This window comes from Perna viridis, chromosome 7 (genome assembly GCF_037379345.1).
Source record: "Perna viridis isolate PV_CMFRI_1.1 ecotype Kerala chromosome 7, ASM3737934v1, whole genome shotgun sequence".
NCBI lineage: Eukaryota > Metazoa > Mollusca > Bivalvia > Mytilida > Mytilidae > Perna > Perna viridis.
Genome location: NC_142451.1, coordinates 32953677 through 32971335, shown reverse-complemented (window position 1 = coordinate 32971335; position 17659 = coordinate 32953677). Strand labels below are relative to the sequence as shown.

Genomic DNA, 17659 nt, shown 5'->3' with positions numbered 1-17659 from the left:
TAATGGTTTAAAAATAAAACAGAAAGTTCTGCTTAAAATTCTACCAAAGGTCAAGTTATATTTTTAGTTTTAAGGCAATTCTCTATGAAGACCAATGAGAGAGTGAGGCATTTATTATTACCTTCTTATTCCTCCCAACTATAATGAATGAAAAAAAAGTTGGGAGGTGCCTTTTTCTTAATCATTTTTATATGACAATAGAAATGAGTAATGAAGCACTATCAATAGACACATGGGAGAATGAAGAAATTATTTTTAGTTGGGTCACATTATTTCAATTCTAGAAAGTTTTTCATCCATCATCTTTATGATGACAGAAAGTGTTTCAAATCAAGAATACTGTATAGCGGGTAATTTTTCTAACGCCAAATTTAGTGATTTACTCTTATAAATATGGGTATTAAATTTTCGAGTTCTTCATTTTTTGATTTCATAGATACTTTCTATTGGCGATAACTGTGAAACATCTTGACTAAAACTTGGTGAGCTTTTATTTTTACAATTCCTGGATTGTCATGAATATGGTGAAAATTAGAACCTTGCAAAAATTTCCTGCTAAACGTTAAAACCTCAGAAGGAGTGTACCTCTTCACTACTTTGATCAAGTCTTTTCTGTAAATTCTTGAGAAATCTTTCTTGTCTCATCATTGTTGCTGATGTTAAATTACTTCCTGAAAAAGACAAATGGAAGAAGCTGTTAGTTATTCTCCTTTTCAATTAAACATTTTAAAGTGTAAGTGTTTGTAAGAATCAGGCAAAATGAGAAAAATCAGAAACATGCATGTCAAAACCCCACCAATCTGACATTAAAATATCACTCGAGGATACTTTCTCTATTTGAAAAGACCATTAAATGATCTCTGCATCACTGGATTTGCTCAGAAATTTTTCAATAGAATCTAAGAAAAATGAGGCTTTTGACAGAGTTATCTGCCCTTGAAATGTTAATTTTCAATGCATTTCCATTAAATTGTAACTCAATGGTCCAGCATGATATGGAAACTCTTGTCTGTTTTCCTTGATTCTGATGGTGCAAATGGTCAAATTACTTTATCAATATGATGGTTTTTTTTCAAACCATGTTTCACGTACTGCCTGATACTTACAGGAACTGACATTTAAGAATTCAACACCAGTACAAGTGCAAGACAAGGAAATCTCATACACCTGACGGTAAAATTTAATAGTTCTCTAATGAGACTCTGCCAAGTAGGAGAACTATAATATTTTACCCAAAGGTGTCTGAGATATCCCAATCTGTGCAAAATCTGGGTCAAATCAAAATATACACAAATTGCAAGGAATTATCAACCACTAGTTATTCTTGATAAAATTATTATTTTTAAAGATTTTTCAAACATATATTGGTGAGATATGATTGTTCACGAATGCTTTATTCAAGTATGCCAATTTTTTACAGGAAAGTGCATGTGTTCTGACTGAAGCCATATGCATGGGTAAGATAAGGTAATCTCGCACAACTAAAAATAGGACTCTTTTTGTCTCTTTAGTTAGAAAGAAATCTTTGAAAGTTAAAGTGTGAAGACCATGATAAAAACAATGAACAGGATATACATAACTAGGGGACAAAGACCAAGAAAACAGACAAACATTATAAACAATACAGACTACTTGTAACTAAACAAAATTAACAATAAATAAGCAACCCAGATTCCACTAAAGCTGCGAGTATGGACCAAGTGTACAGAGATATTTTTATCTTAGTAGGTGGAAAAAGATCTCACACACCCTCTGGTATGATTTCAAAATTCTCTAACCTGACACAGCCTGAACTTGAAATTTTACCCTAGGAGTCTGAGATTTCTCTGTCTTGCACTCTTAGCAGGGTTTGTTTCCTAGTATCTACGTAACTTAAAAATTAAAAAAAATGGAAGGTTTACGTCCATAAAAATTTGATGCCCCAACCAATATTGGAAGAACAAAATTTGAAGACAGATAAAAAGTAAACAGATTGTCTGTTTTGTGATCAAGATAAAAGTCAGAACGGGGTTTCACTATATGTATTGTAATTCTTACCTTTATTGTAAACAAGATCAACAAAGACAGTTCTCACAATCCTTGATCCACTCCTTTTCATAGAGGCAATACTATTGGCCATTTTCTGTCCAACAATTTTCAACCTTTCAGTAGAGAATTTTGTATTATATAACAAATCTTTCAACCAATCAATGCCTTTCTGATATTTCTCTTCTTCAACCTTTAGAAATAGAAAAAATAAATACTTAAAGAAAAAAAATGTGCTTCTAATCTTCAATCATCAATATTCTTTTACAAATCCCAATGTAAAATCACTAAAAGTATATTAATCGATATCACAAAAACTTTGTGTGCGAGTTATAACATCAATATAGAACATAGTATGGTCATAACTTTAACTTATGAATGAAAATGTATAGACTGATAACTTATAACTGACACTTATCTTTAACTACCATTTTCAAGATATCAATCACTGGACTTCAGAATTTTTAATTATGAGTTTTACTTTATTTAGAAGAAAATTATTTCTTAATAAAATAAAGGAATGACAAAAATACCCAAACTGGTACTTTACAAACAGTGACACATCAATTTAATGCTGTAATTAACATAAAGATGATCGTGACAATGTAACCTTTAGCAAGTAATTTCACAAGTTGCTTATTTTGGAGTAATTTAGTTGTCTGTCTGATAATATCAAAATAAATTTCAAAAAATATTTACTCTGGGTTGAAGTACTTAGTGCACCACTTAGCATCCGCCCAAATTTTTTGTGTACCATTTTGCTTCAAAATTGTCAAATTCTACACCCCCAAAATAATAGTCATACAGTATGAGAACAATCACCTTCAACTCTATTTGTACAATATCAGGGAAGACACCACATGAAAATTTTGATCCTGACACACCAATATGGCCACTAAATGACACTGTATCAGCCTCCAGCTGTTTGATCACTTCCTCATGGTCAAGTAATACTGAAAGAATAGAGAAAAAAAAAAGAATCAGGGCAAGGATGCCTAATTTTTTTGAATGATCTTCTTAAAATACTTCTCTAACTCAAATTTTGACATAAAAGAACACTTGAAATTGAAAATTTGGAGAAAAAATGAAAGATTTAACAATTTGAAAATTTTCTTTGTGGCCCAGAGCATATAAACTTCAGCTCTAATTCACATAGAGTAATACCTTTTTCATGATGGAACTACAAAGCGGTAGATGTCTTAATAATGGTTTGATGAAAAATCTTCATGTGAATATAGTCACAGTCATTCTGTTTCTTTTCACAAGAAAATACCAGTACATTTATAGTATTATATTATTAAGCATGCAGAAGATGATTGTGTTGGGCTTAAGGCTCACTCTTATAGACAAAAAAAAATAAACATTTGAAAAGCCATTATGGAACTAGAAAATGTATTTACCTGCAGGTGTATTTAGGTATCCAACCAATAATCTTGCGATAAATGGTGTTTCAATAAAAAAAAAACCTTAAACTCATTGAAGAAAAATGCACTGTTACCTGCTTTTTTTGATCTTTCATACATGTAGATAAAGAATTCAGTTTAAACATATTTACTACGTAATTTGCATATTTTAACATCAAGTCAAAACAATAGAATGAAATGAACTATAGCAAATTAATACAGGATTCAGAAACAAGACTTAAAGTCTTATATCAATCCATCTCCTGTTGATGAAGAATTTAAGTTTTTTAGACCAAAATGCTAAATATTTCATGGTTTAATGTTTTTATACAAACCTCCATCCCGCATCACTGGACTTTCAAACAAGACTTCACATAACAAAGGGAGGTAATACCTTTCATCAGCAGATAACTTAGATGAGTCCAACAAAGCATTTATCTGAATAATAAATTAAAAGGTTTGATAAAGGTATAGAATTACATGCCCTTACAGTTTAAAAACTCCAACTTAAAACTTATTTGTCACACAGTAACCTTTCACCTATGACCTAGAAATCGTCATGGTATCTGATACATAGATAGACTGCGATAAAGATATTTCACATGCCCATGAGAACAATAAAGAAAATAAATACCCCCCCCCAAAAAAAAAAAATTGTTTTCTAAACTTAGATTGATCTTATTCTTAGTAGTCTCAATTGACTAAGGGAATTAAAATGTACATTTTTACAACCATATGCTTGGTTTGATCTAGGAAACCATCCTGAAATAATCCATTTGTCATCATTTTTTATCATTTTGCAGCCTATTTAATTTCAGTGCAATATTTTCATATCAAACAGTAATCCACCATCCTCCATGTAAATTCATGATGCAAAATTAAAACAAGAGGCTAATTGCTCACCTAGTTTAAATATAGATTCTCCTTCGGTCTCGAGGGGATTACAGGATCTCTCCACTTGAGATTGCTAAATTATAGATTTTAACCCACAAGATTTAGTGAGTGGGTTAAAATCTAAAATTTAACTATCAAGAGTAGAGAAATCCTTTAATCCCCAAGAGAAATGAGGGAGAATCTGTTTTTCCCATAAATAAAACCATAAAAAATAAATTAAACAACACCCTAAATTCTCTCAACATCAACTATGTCATCAAGGACATCCCCTCCAGTCATCAAGTCATTGCATCATCAATATTACTACAATTATGATTAGTTGATACACTACCAACTAATCTTTTAAAATAGTGGGGGGAAATTACAAATTTTTAATCACTCGCTTGTGTGTTGTGAATGAAGCCTATGAATGGGAGAATATGTTTAAAAGTTGAATACATGCAAAACCTAAAATGGTCAAACACCTTTGACTGAATTCACACTTATGATATTTGTCATGATACTGAACATTTGAACATTCAAAATCATCAATCTACTTATGGCCTTAACTCCAGGAAAGGTCAACAGATTTTTCTGAAATTTGCCCCTCAAACAGATATTAAAATACCGAAAAACTGCTAAAAAAGGGCAATAACCCCAAAATTGGTCAATCAATTATCTTGAAATTTTCAGAAAAGATAGATCTCTTTGAGTCAAAGAACCTAAGATATCTCAGATTTCTTCTTTCTGTTATGGTTTTTGAGATATAAACAAAAATGTAAGGTGATACCTCCTATGTTCTATTTTTAGTAACAATGGCCTTTTCGGTAAGGGACCATAATGGATACAATGTTGGGAGTAGGCCAGGGTTCTCAATAAGTTTTAAAGTAGGTGGAAGAAAATTAAAAGTAGGTGGCACCATTGATAACCAAACATTTTTTTTTCAATTAAATTCTTTTTTTTAGCAACAAAATAGCAGACGTCAATGTCAAAGTAGATGCCGAAATCGCCGGTATTTGGCACTTATTGAGAACCTTGTAGACATGCTAAGAATGTCACCAATTTTTATCAAATTCTGTTCAGCGGTTTCAGAGAAGATTTTAAAAGAGAAGTTAATGATGGATGACAACGATGACAGACACCAAGTGATGAAAAAAGCTCACACAGCCATTTAGGCCAGGTGAGCTAAAAATTGTTCTACCTGTACATTGACATCTCATACCTGAACAAAGTTTGTCTTTATATCATCCAGTTGAAATTTGAATGATATGTTCTTGAGAGAAAGTTTGTCACACTTGTCATAGTTGCATGAAGTCTGAAGGGAGTGGAAGTTAATCTTTGATACGTCAGGCACTGGTACACTTGTCAGTATAGACTCAGGAGCTTCTTTCTGTATAAAGGAATAGAAATATACTTGAAAATCTGAACACTTAAGTACTCAAAAGTATCTATTGTTTTAAAATCATATGCCTTTAAATTGCTTCTCTTTGAATTCAATTAAAAAAAAAACTTCATCAATATTACTCAAAAGAATACATAAAGCTGCATCTGTTGTCGTAGTAGGTATACACCCATTTATACAGGAAGTTGATATGGGACAACACCAAAAATCATCCCATTAAGATAAAGCCACACACCAAATCAATGTTTATATGAACAAAAATACACACATTTTACCTGGTAGGAACCAGAACATTTAGTTAGTATCAATGGAACATCAATGCTTTAAAAGCTTTTACTAACCTCATTTTGTTCCTTAGCATTTTTCAGTTGTTCTTCTTTGTCTTTCAGTCCTTTTTCCCCTAAGTCAGTCCTTTGTTTCTCAATTCTGGCTTTCTCTGTCTCAGCCATGTCTTTCATCTGTTTCTGACTGGGTTCTCCTATTATCTGCAATGTTTTTTTTTATTTTTTTATTTCTTTTTGAATGTAGTCAGGGTTTTACAACATTCCCCTATGTCACTACCTGACTAGAGTGTAATGGGGTTTTGTAAACATGTATATAATCCTCATTATATTATATTAATTTGAAAGACTGCACTTATCATACTTATTCACTCTCACTCTCACACTCTGTCATGCCCAAAAGACAATCATTCTATGATACATACATTTCAATTTACAATTTGAAATAAAATAAGACGAAATATATTGTCTTGTATTTTAAAGTCTAATAAGCACATTTTTAGTTATCAAATATCTGAAATATTTCTAATAGGGGCCCATATCTTCTCAAATTTATGCAAAACATTATTTTTTTGGCAATAAAATGTTCAATGCAATAGTAATGTTGAATTCTTTGCTTTAAACCAACAATGTTAGGCAGTTTTTCTTCCAATTTACATTTGAATATGTACTGTTTTCCAATAAATAACAAAAGATTTAATTTGATATCTGCCTCAGTAACACCAAAAACAGATAGTGATTTTTTTTTCATAACAAAATCAGAATAATATTTTCTAAGAAAAATCTGAAAATCATATAAGACATTTGAAGTGACTAAGCAGTAAAAAAACAGATGTTCTATAGTCTCTATACTCTGGTTACAAAAAGAACACAAATTTGAATCTTTTATATGAATCTTGTACATAAACATATTTGTTGGTACAACTCGATGTAAAAACTTGTATTGGAAGATAAGCATTACTACAACACTTCTTATTCAGAACAAAATATTTTTTCCAATCTGGAATATAATTCACTTTCCCATTTCAAAAATTTTTCATTGAGAAGATAGCATTGTAATTTCACTAAATGACGATAAATAAATCTAATACATTTATTATTGTAAACAAGCATTTTCAAAAAATCCTCAACAGTGTGTATCACTGTGTTGTCTACATTTTTTTTAATAAATTGTCTTAAATCAGTAGGAATACTTGATATTAAGGAAAAATTTTTCACAAAGTTTTGTGTATGTACTTTCATTTCAGTTCTATAAAGGTTAGAAACTTTTTCCCCAATATATCAAGTACATCACTTAGATGTTTGACATTTGAGTCTTCCCACTTAATAAAGTAAGAAAAATCTTGTAATGGCACAAAATTTAAAATATCTAAACTTAAGCACTCATTAATATCTGTAAGTTTTTGTAATGGTTTAGATAATGATAAGGCATAAAATACATCTTTCCAAAAAGGATTTTTAATATTTTTTGATACTTCTAATAACTTCCCCTTTTGTAAATCAAAGGCTCCCCTAAAGTCTTTTAATTCATTATTAAGCAAACTTTGCCACTCTTTTTACTACCTACCCATAGCACTTTTGTCTTTGAAGTGTTCATTCTCAGCCAAGATATCAAATAAAAATCATTAAAACATTTTAGTGATTCTCTTAAAGATGAATCTCTACCATCTAGTAATAAAAATGTATCATCTGCATATTGGCTTATTGTGGGTTTACAGTCAGCCATGTGTACTCCTTTTATACTCAATGTTATTTAAGCTTCATAGCTAACAGTTCTCACACTCTCGTGCCAATTTGCATGAGAACGGAGAACGATGCCTTCAACAAGATTTTGTCTTTGAATTTTTAACTCAAGTTTTTTCTGATTCAAAGGCAATGATAAGTTTTCTGAAGAATTTTGGTTTACATCTTTTTCTAATTGCTCTATTTCTGTCTCTAAATTACTGAATTGTTATCTGTAATGTTAAATACAGTTGTGTAACCATATAAGACTATACTGCATTGACCATGCAATGCTACAAAAAACATGAAGTTGCATGTGTTGTTGTGCAGGGGTTGAAATTAGCATTTTTCACTGGAAAGTCCCAGACTTTTACAACAGACAATAACAATAAACTCAACATTTGAAAAATAACATGAGAACTAATTTTACCATAATACAATTTTTTGTGGATACAATTGCTAGTGTATTTTGGCAGCTATAGCTCTCATTCAGAACAAAAGGCTAACACATGAGTTTTTTTTATATTCATCCCATACATATATTCAAATAATGCATAATACCAATATTAACTGAATCTTGAACATTATAACTATGAAATGTAACAATTCTTTCTACAATAGCACTTACTACAACATGTTGTTTGTCAACAAAGTATGCATTTAACAGCTCTTTCCAATAACTTTCAGGCTCTGCCTTCATCTTCTTGAACAGGGAAATATTCTTTACTCTAGTTTCCAGCTAAAAAAAAAAAACAAAACAAAAAACAAACCATGTGTTTTAAAAACACTCAAATTACAATGAATTGATTGCACTGCCAAAGGACAGAGTACACATGTAATTCCAATTCAAGACTTTTTATTCTTTTTACCTTCTTTCAATCATTATCATTACTCCCTGTTTTTTTTTCAAAAGCCGAGAAGTATATAGTGGTCAAGATGTTCACCCATCAATCCTTCTGTTTATCTTTCATTTGATCTATATTTGAAGCCTCATGTTTTGAATCAAACAAATAAACTTACATCATCTTTTGTATCTCCATACAGGAAGTCTCCAATGATGATAAATGCTGCTGTATCATGTGGACGTTCTTCTACCTTAAGTCAAAACAATTTTAAACTAATTTTGTGTGTAAAACAATAAAAACAATCACTATAAACAAAAATGATGCCAGAAAATAATTTCATACAAAAAAAATAAACCTTTCAAATACAATAAAACAAAAATCAGCTGTGAAATATTACCTAAGTTGTTACATTATCAGCTGCTCATACATGTATAGTGCTTCAGTCAGCTGTATGGAATAGACACTCAAATAAACCTTCTATCAAATAGTTTGGTATAAAAGATAAATACAATTTCTTTTCTATGTACTGTAAACCCAAAAATAATAATAACATTTATTACTAGTTTTGCAATTTTGCTATTTTTTGCCAAAATTGATATTTTTTTTTGTGTTAGTTGGCAAATTTCTGCATTCATTGCTCATGTGAAAAATTTTCCTAATCAAGTTTTTATTACTGCAAATTTAAAACAGTCACATTTTTCACAGTGGTAAAATCATCACAATAACTTCACACTCATTATCAGTTTATGATGTACCAGAATAATAAATTTACATCTATAGACCAAAGCTATGGCAACCGTAAAAAAATGCTGATCATTGACAGACAAGTTTTGCTAATGACTGATGACCATTTTCCAATATCAGACATTAAAAATAGTCAAGCCTTATAAATTACAGTCTGGGTGGTTTTACTAGTGTCTGAACATCCTGTCTAACTGTCTCCTAATTGTTTATTGGGAATCAACAGACAGGTGTGTGTCAATATACTTCCTGATAAAATAAAGAAAAGGATTTACAGAAATTCAACAAATATTTCCTCCCGGATCTTTCAGTAGTAACAAAAGTATGTGGTGCTGAAACCATCTGTCAAGTATTATGAATCAGTCAGAGAATGCAAGTTTTTTGAAAGTTAATTCTCAATCTGAATTAATAATGTTAAAGACCAACACAAACATCCAATTTTGTCTGCTGAAGTCGGATAAAATGATCGAAATGGGCGGTCAAAATTTCTGGAGCCTTGCTACAGACACAATTTTACAAAGCTAACCAAAATAGCAGCAACTGCCAAAATGGGAAGTAAGCATACAATTAAATGAACCATAATGGCAACAACCAGATAAGAAAAAGCAGAAGAAATACATGTCTGTATCTTACATTATTTAAAGCTTCAAGTATCTTTTTATGAAGAAGATTCTGCATCCTGATCATGTCAAAACTCTCTTGTTCTGTTTTCTTCAATACCTCTGAAAATCTATAAAAAATATCAACTTCATTACAGTAAAAACCTGTGAACTAAAACTGGCAGAATCAGCCCAAGTCTGGATTGTTCTTATATAAATAACAGAGGGTGATAGAGCAGTTTGTTACACAGAGAAAATCAAAGCCAAGGATGACAATTTATTTTCAAGGGGATACAAACTCTCTATCACCCTCATTATAGCTATTTGTTATTTACTTTAATAAACTGAATGTTCCATATTCTTTTTTTTTCACAGTTATTTAAATGGATGATGATCATATATGTGTTCCTTCAATCACAAAAAGGACTCAAATTAAACTGGTACATACTGTTACCAGAACCAGTTTTCATGAGAGAGTAATAGATTAAAAAACTACTGTTAAAGTACTATTGTTTATGGGATACCTATCAAGTTTTCATGGGTAGACCAAACCTCAAAATTTGGTTTCCAACGAAAAGGAGATTTCCATTGATGTGTTTACTGAAAACCTCATAACCATGAAGTCAAGAATCTATGAATTTGTGCTACTTTCCTAATCCACAAAAATTGCTATTCACGTATTAAATACTTTCACAGTATCATCCTCTTGGACATGTGATAGAATATTACCCTCATATTGAACCAGTTAAATACTGCAAATTGACATAAAGTGTAATAAATAATTTTATTGCATTTAATAGAACTGTAACAGTATAAGGCAGTGGAAAAATTGGAAATATACTTCATTTTATAAAAAAAAACCCAAAAAAAACAAGCAAACAAACAAAAAAAGAAAGAAAGATGCCATAAAAACCAAGATAACTATATGTACCGTATTTTTCAAACTATAAGTTGATATCTTTTTTCAGCTAAGTGTCAACCTTGACTTATATAAGGATTTTTCAAGAAAAAATATTCATCTACAATGTATTTCATTACATTTGTTTATTTCATTTTTGATTGCTTTCATTCAAAATTTTGGGCGAACTGTAATTAATGAAAGCCATCACTCAAACAGTCAAAACAACGATCAAACTCGGAAAATTATTGATTAGTGCCGCTATCCTTTATGACTGAAATACAACGATGTTAATAAAAACTTTAAAACCGTTAAAATATATAAACAAACTCTAGAAGATATTTTAACAACTCTTTTCTAGTGTAAGACATTTTCAAGTGTTCCGGAGTTATTGGTCCTTTAATATGCAAATTAAATTTATATCCATTTAAGGTATGCTGTAACACATTTGCACGTGGCTAAAATTATAATCAGTTAAAGTGTTATCTAAATGGCTAATTGCAACCAAATTTAAGTTACAATATTTTTATTTTATTTCGAAATACCTGGTAATATTGTTTATTAATTACCGCTCATAATTATGACCTATTCATCAAACCAACTTCCCGCTAACTTCACACCTGGGTGCCCATGCTCGACATGTTTACGATTTCGTACACCGATGATCTAAGGCTTCAGAGCAATTGACACGCAATTCAATAAAAATAATTGAATTGCAGACAAAGTACACTTTAACAGAAATGCAAATATTAATTTAATTAAGAAATAAAATATCAAGTAACATCGATGGAATAATATGCTGTGAAAAAACCAACCGCTCAACTAGGCAAATTATACTTACCTATGTTCTTTTATTGTTGATTTTGGTCAAAATTAGGCAATTTGATTTATACACAACATTGACTTATAGTCCGAAAAATATGGTAATTAGAAGACATTTTCTTACTTGGGATCAATTTCTTTCAATTTGTCTACATTAACATCTTGAAACATAAAATACAAGCAGGACTCTGAATTCTCTATCATTGAACAACAAACCTGCAAAATGAATCGTTAATAATGTTCACAGACAGATACTTCACACAACTTAAACCTGCAAACCATTATAGTTTAGCCATACCCATATAAATGTATAATGTAGTTCTGTATATAGTATTTATTGTTAACTCACCAAGCTAGTTCTTAAATGCCAGGTCATAAAAACAATTATATATGAATTTTGTCTTGAAGCAAGCAGTTCGAGAGTTGTGCATGGTAGATTTAATAACAGGCATGGATTTCTCCAATACAATAACAGGTAACGTAGTATCAATGAAATTGATAGACTTATCAATCAAATGCAATCCTTTGAATCTTTAAGTTGTATTTCATTTTAGATTACTGTGTAGAATAAATAAATCACACAATAGGCAGACATCTGGGCAAAATCATAATAAAAGAAAATTTACATCACTACAGTATGGATCCTCAGTCTCTACGAAAACTTTCTGCAAAGGAGAGATAGCTGTATCAGATAGGTACTCTTCCAGAACTGCTACAGAGTGAAATCTGTACTGATCCTGAAATAATAAAACAAATTCTTACATTTTTTATTTACTTAAGATACATTCATACATTACAAACAAGTAATCATGCAAAAGTAAAACACCAAATTTCTAAACTGTATATAATCATTCAAAGGAGAAGTTTTACGAAATTCTGATTGAAAAATAACAATATATAGACATTTTTGTCTATGTAATCTATCACAAAAACTTCTCCCTGTTAAAGATGAAGGGGAGAAGTAAGCATAAACAAGAGGCTCCCAGGAGCCTGAATTGCTCACCTGGTTATTTTTTTTGCCTTTCAAAGGTAATAGCTCTTAATAAGGAGTTGTCCGACAATTTTGACTGAAGAACACTTTGGTAGGACTTATCATAAGGATCATTTCATCAGTTGAAAAATTCATTCTATCAATTATAGTTTTTTTGAAGATATTGGCTGTTTTTAAAAACTGCTAACAACATAATTTTTTGCATTTCAAGGGCAATAACTCTAACAAGGATTCATCCAAAAACTTTGATCCCCACAAACTTTTGTGGCTTTATCATAAGGTTCATTTCAGCAACAGAAAGTTTCGTTCTATCTATCATAGTTTTCAAGATATTGGCTGAAAACTGTAAAAACAACATCCTTTTTTCAGCTTTCAAGGGCAAATACTCTTACATGGAATCATCAAACAACTTTGATCCCTTAGAGAATTTTGTGGGCCTTATAATAAAGATCATTTCAGACAGACAGAAACAAAGACAACAAGAGAGCTACATGTACATTTTGCCATCAAATGTCCACCACAACTGTAGGGGTTTTTAATAACTTTCAAGACTGAAAGGTCCTAGACTTCTTGCATCCTAAAATGCTAAATAGAAGGTCCTTCAAATGAAAGTGAAAGGTCCTAATTAGAGTTAATGTAAATTTTAGTAAAGCCCAAGACTTAGTTATTTGTGATTTCAATGGTCCTGCATCAGAAATTGAGGGTCCCAGTCCTCAGACCAGTGGTAATAAGAACCACTGATCTGGTAACATTTGAAAAAGTGTTATTCTAGAAATTGAAACAGCAATACATCAACACATTTACCAAAGAAAACAATCTGTGCTAAAATTTTTAAGTGCCACTACTCCTATACTATTAAAGAAAACGGTGGTGGGATACGCATTTGCATATGGTATTTTCCCATTAAAAAAGAAAAGAAACAATCAGGTAGCTTTTATCAAAGGATAATCCTGGAGATGCCACTTAGATTTACAGTATCAGACAGACGGACCAACACCATAACTAGGTTGGTTCCTCTGTTGTACTGCAACAAGGAATAACAAAACTATATGCTCTCAAATTTGAAAGGGCATAAAAAGCTATGAACTTACACTTGCCAAAGGACCTCTGAATGCAATAAACACTAAACCACTATCTTCTTCATCTGCTGGGTATTGGATGACTTTCTCTAATTCACCAGTTAATGGAGGCACAGGGTTTTGCCAGGGCCGGCTAAAATCAGATGTATCTCGCTGAAATTGGCAATACAAGTATATAAAATTTAGAAAAGAAAGAATATGTCATTAGGGGTGTAACATTCCACTCTGCCACAATCCAATACATATCATGATTATTGGCTGATGATTCAATTCGTATCACAATTTTTTCAGACATGTCTTGGTTTTGTTATTTCAACTACATTTAAATAAATCAAGCATGAATGACATATAGTCACAACCATAAGTAGTTACTAGCCTTTACCCTTTACAAATTAACCAAACCTTAAGTGCCTGACACAGAAGATAAATTAGTTTGTGATAGAGAAAAAAATGTTTTAGCTGTCATTACTCTGTTTTGGACTTCCGGTTTTGCTAAGTAAGGAATTGGAATGGAATCTGGAAAACGACCCCTTAATTGATTTCTGGATTGTAACTTAAAAGATTGTCATGCAGAAATTCATTCAATTGGTTCTTAATATTGTTTAAATTAAACTGAGGTTTTTTACATAGTACTTTTTAATGACTTTGGTTTTTGAAGACCAAAACCAAAGTATGACCTAAATGAGGTTTGTCAAAAGCCATAGATATCTTATATCAAAACTTTTCTTCTTTACCTTCTTCAAAATCTTCTCTTCCACTGGTTCTAAAGCCTTAAAGACATCCTCTGCATTTATCTGTCCTGTGATAATTAAACACAAGTTTTCTGGTCGATAGTATGCCTTGTGAAAGTCACACACCTAAAAAAAAAAAAAATATATATATATATGCTGATTCAAAACTTTGGGACTTTTATTACATTTCAAGTTCAAAGAGCTATTGATGGTAATTAATTATTTATTCTGTTTTTGTAAACAACCTGTGTACACACCAATTAACACCAAACCAGTGACAAAATGTGATGTCTGGATTAAACAGTATCCTTCAATTATCATCTGTCCACTGATGAAATGCAAATAAACCGGTCAATGAATAAATTTTTTATTACGTATTTACTGCTTTGATGACACATTTATTACAGGTGAACCATAACTGGTTGGCCGGAATTGAGGGGTCATTTTTACTCGAATTATGTAACAAAAACTTTGAAAAACTGGTCGATGGCCAGTCTTTTGAAGACAAAACACACAGGTCTTAAGGTATATCAGCCAGGACTTTTGAAAACGGCCAGTTTGAAGGGAAGGCTGATTTTTTTAGGGTCCTGTTTGGAGAAGTTTCACTGTACAAGTGTATAAGGACTTCAGAATGTGGATGGTTTGGACAAGTTTCCCATTGTTTGGCTGAAATGTGAATCACTGAATATTTCCTATTATTTCAGAACACAGAATATTTCTTATTATTTCAGATCACTGAATATTTCCTGTTACTTCAGAACTTATACATATATTTGACTTTGTTATATAGAAAAGGGAGACAGGATGTACTCACAATCATGAAAATCTGGACTGTGATGTTTTCAAAAGGATAAATATTGGATTTCTATTGATGTCGAAAATATCCTAAATTTTATTTAGTCTAAATTGATAAAAGCACAATAAGAAATGCACACAATTATTTCTGAATTTACAAAACAACTTAACAAAGTATAACTTTGAGATTGAACACATTCTCTGGGCAATGTTATCTACATAAACCAACAAAAAGGCTTATTTATTTTAAAAGTTGGTAGATGGACCAATCTGTAGATCAAATTTCTTAATACAGTGAAACTTCTTTAAAATGAACCCCTTTTGGACTTAAGGCAGATAATACATATTACATGGAGCATTCTTTTCTGCCATCTTGCAAAATCAGACGGACATATATATATTTTCAATTAACTACTAGTGTTTAAATGATGTAAAAATAATATGTTCAAAATACTCTTAACGAATGATTTGCATAAAAAGTTGTATAGTGAACTTACAAAAATGATCTGTAAAAAGCCCTTTTAAAAGGGCGATAATTGGCGGGAAAATTTTCTATAGAAATGTAATGAGTTTTAGCTTTTTTAATATTATAAGAGAGAGTTTGGTGACACCTAATTTGAAATATGAAAGAATGTCAGTCAATTGTTCTTTATTTAAATTTATAAGAAATCTTATCATCCAGTTTTTTAATAGTACACGAAATAGTTGAAACAAATTGCCTTTATACTGCTCATTTATCTTGAAATGAAGTTTGGTGACCTATGTTTTTTACAATAAAATTCTGAAGTATGTTCTTTCAGTTATTTTCAAGAAAAACTAGGAAAAAATTGCCTTTATAATGCTCAGTTATCTTGAAATCAAGTTTGGTGACCTATGTTTTTTTTACAATAAAATTATTTTCTAGGAAAATTTATCTACTAGGCCAAACATAAAACTATGCTTGTTTGCTGTTCCCCTACACATTGTTTTGAACCTTGGGTAGGTAAGGTAGGGAAAACATTTTATTTTATTGAAATTTTTGGAGAGGAAGAAATGCAGAATTAAATATATAAGAGATGTGACATATGCCAGGTAATAAGTTAGTCTCTGTATCTTTGATGACTTATTATTATATTATGCTTATTTCTTTGTTGTTTATGGTGTGTATCATTTATATCATTGATATGCTAATTTGTAATGGTAATTTTCCATATCTTGAATTATAATGCATGTACATCGTTCCCTATCTTTGGTCAATGTTTGAAATATGGACACAAGAATTTGAAATTGATATCAAATGATCTAAAAGAGTAATCAAGGGAACCAAGGTCATAGCGGTAATCAAAAGAATGTAATTCAGGGACAAAGACCAGACATGGAAAACAGACATACACAACAAAGAACATAGAGTAACTAAAATCATACATACAAAGTAACAAAAGGAAATGAGCAACTCAGACTCCACTAAAAACTGGAAGCATGGACCAGGTGCACCGGTAGGGTAAGCGTCTTCTGTTTTTCTAGAAACACACGACAAGTTGCTCATAAAAAGTCAAGTGCGGGTTAGACGAAAGAGGAAAGGAAAACTATGACACGTTGAACAAATTAGTTTTCATGATGCAGATGGATACACCGTAATGATCCACGAGTTCATGATGACGGCCATTGAACTTTTGTAGTGAAGACTTCAATCTTGTAGCAACATAACCCTTCTCCAGAAGCTTATTTTTTAGAATTCTAGCGTGATACAAAAAGTCTGCTTAGTCTCGGCAAACTCTGGCATAACATATGAGTTGTGAAATGAACATTCCATATGCAGGTGCCGAAGGGATGTTGCCACAGATGAAAGGAAAGTTGACAATTCTGAATGAAAAGTCATCATGTTTGTCATAAAGTTTGGTCAATAGTTTTCCTTTACCGTCGATTTCTAAGTGTAGGTCAAGATAAGAGGCTGACTTTACAGTGTAGTATACTTTATCTCAAGTTCTTTGGGGTAGATGCAATGTATCAAATCCCCAAAATTAGGATTGTTTAAAGATAATACGTCATCTATATAGTGGATACTGAGATTAAAGGATCTAGCTAAGCCATATTCTTTCTTTCCGATCAGATCAGCTATAAAGTCAGCCTCATAAGAGTGAAGGAATAAGTCAGCAAGGCAAGGAGCACAATTTGTTCCCATTGGAATGCCGACCGTTTGTTGAAAAACATGTCCACCACACTGGACAAATATGTTGTCGATTAAAAATTTCAGCATTTTGTAAACATCTTCTTCTGTATATTTGGAAGAAGAATAGGACAAACTGTTTATTCAATATCAAACTAAACCAAAAACTTCAGACTAAAAACATTTACTAGTGAATATTGACAGTGTTGTTGCTCGACCCATCATAATATCATAGGCACTAAGTCTAGGTCTTTAGTTATTGTTTGTGTTACTGTTGAGTGTTTGCTGGGGCATCTCTCAAAACTT

At 31.4% G+C, this 17659-nt stretch overlaps 1 protein-coding gene across 3 annotated transcripts in view; it reads right to left on the bottom strand.

Moving 5' to 3' along the window:
• LOC148612363 (uncharacterized protein C05D11.1-like) overlaps positions 1–17659 on the bottom strand; it is a 40096-nt gene that overhangs the window by 11289 nt on the left and 11148 nt on the right. For all 3 annotated transcript variants that reach the window (XR_015924369.1, XM_088593710.1, XM_088593711.1), the window contains 13 exons: positions 14416–14538; positions 13694–13834; positions 12238–12348; positions 11736–11827; positions 9926–10022; positions 8727–8801; positions 8335–8445; positions 6045–6188; positions 5524–5691; positions 3764–3866; positions 2848–2978; positions 2038–2218; positions 586–671 (listed from right to left, as the gene is read on the bottom strand). Coding sequence is in view for 2 of the 3 variants with exons in the window: in XM_088593710.1 (XP_088449836.1) it covers positions 586–671; positions 2038–2218; positions 2848–2978; positions 3764–3866; positions 5524–5691; positions 6045–6188; positions 8335–8445; positions 8727–8801; positions 9926–10022; positions 11736–11827; positions 12238–12348; positions 13694–13834; positions 14416–14538 (1563 nt within the window). In the remaining variant the exon portion in view is untranslated. The remainder of the gene's footprint in view (positions 1–585; positions 672–2037; positions 2219–2847; positions 2979–3763; positions 3867–5523; positions 5692–6044; positions 6189–8334; positions 8446–8726; positions 8802–9925; positions 10023–11735; positions 11828–12237; positions 12349–13693; positions 13835–14415; positions 14539–17659) is intronic.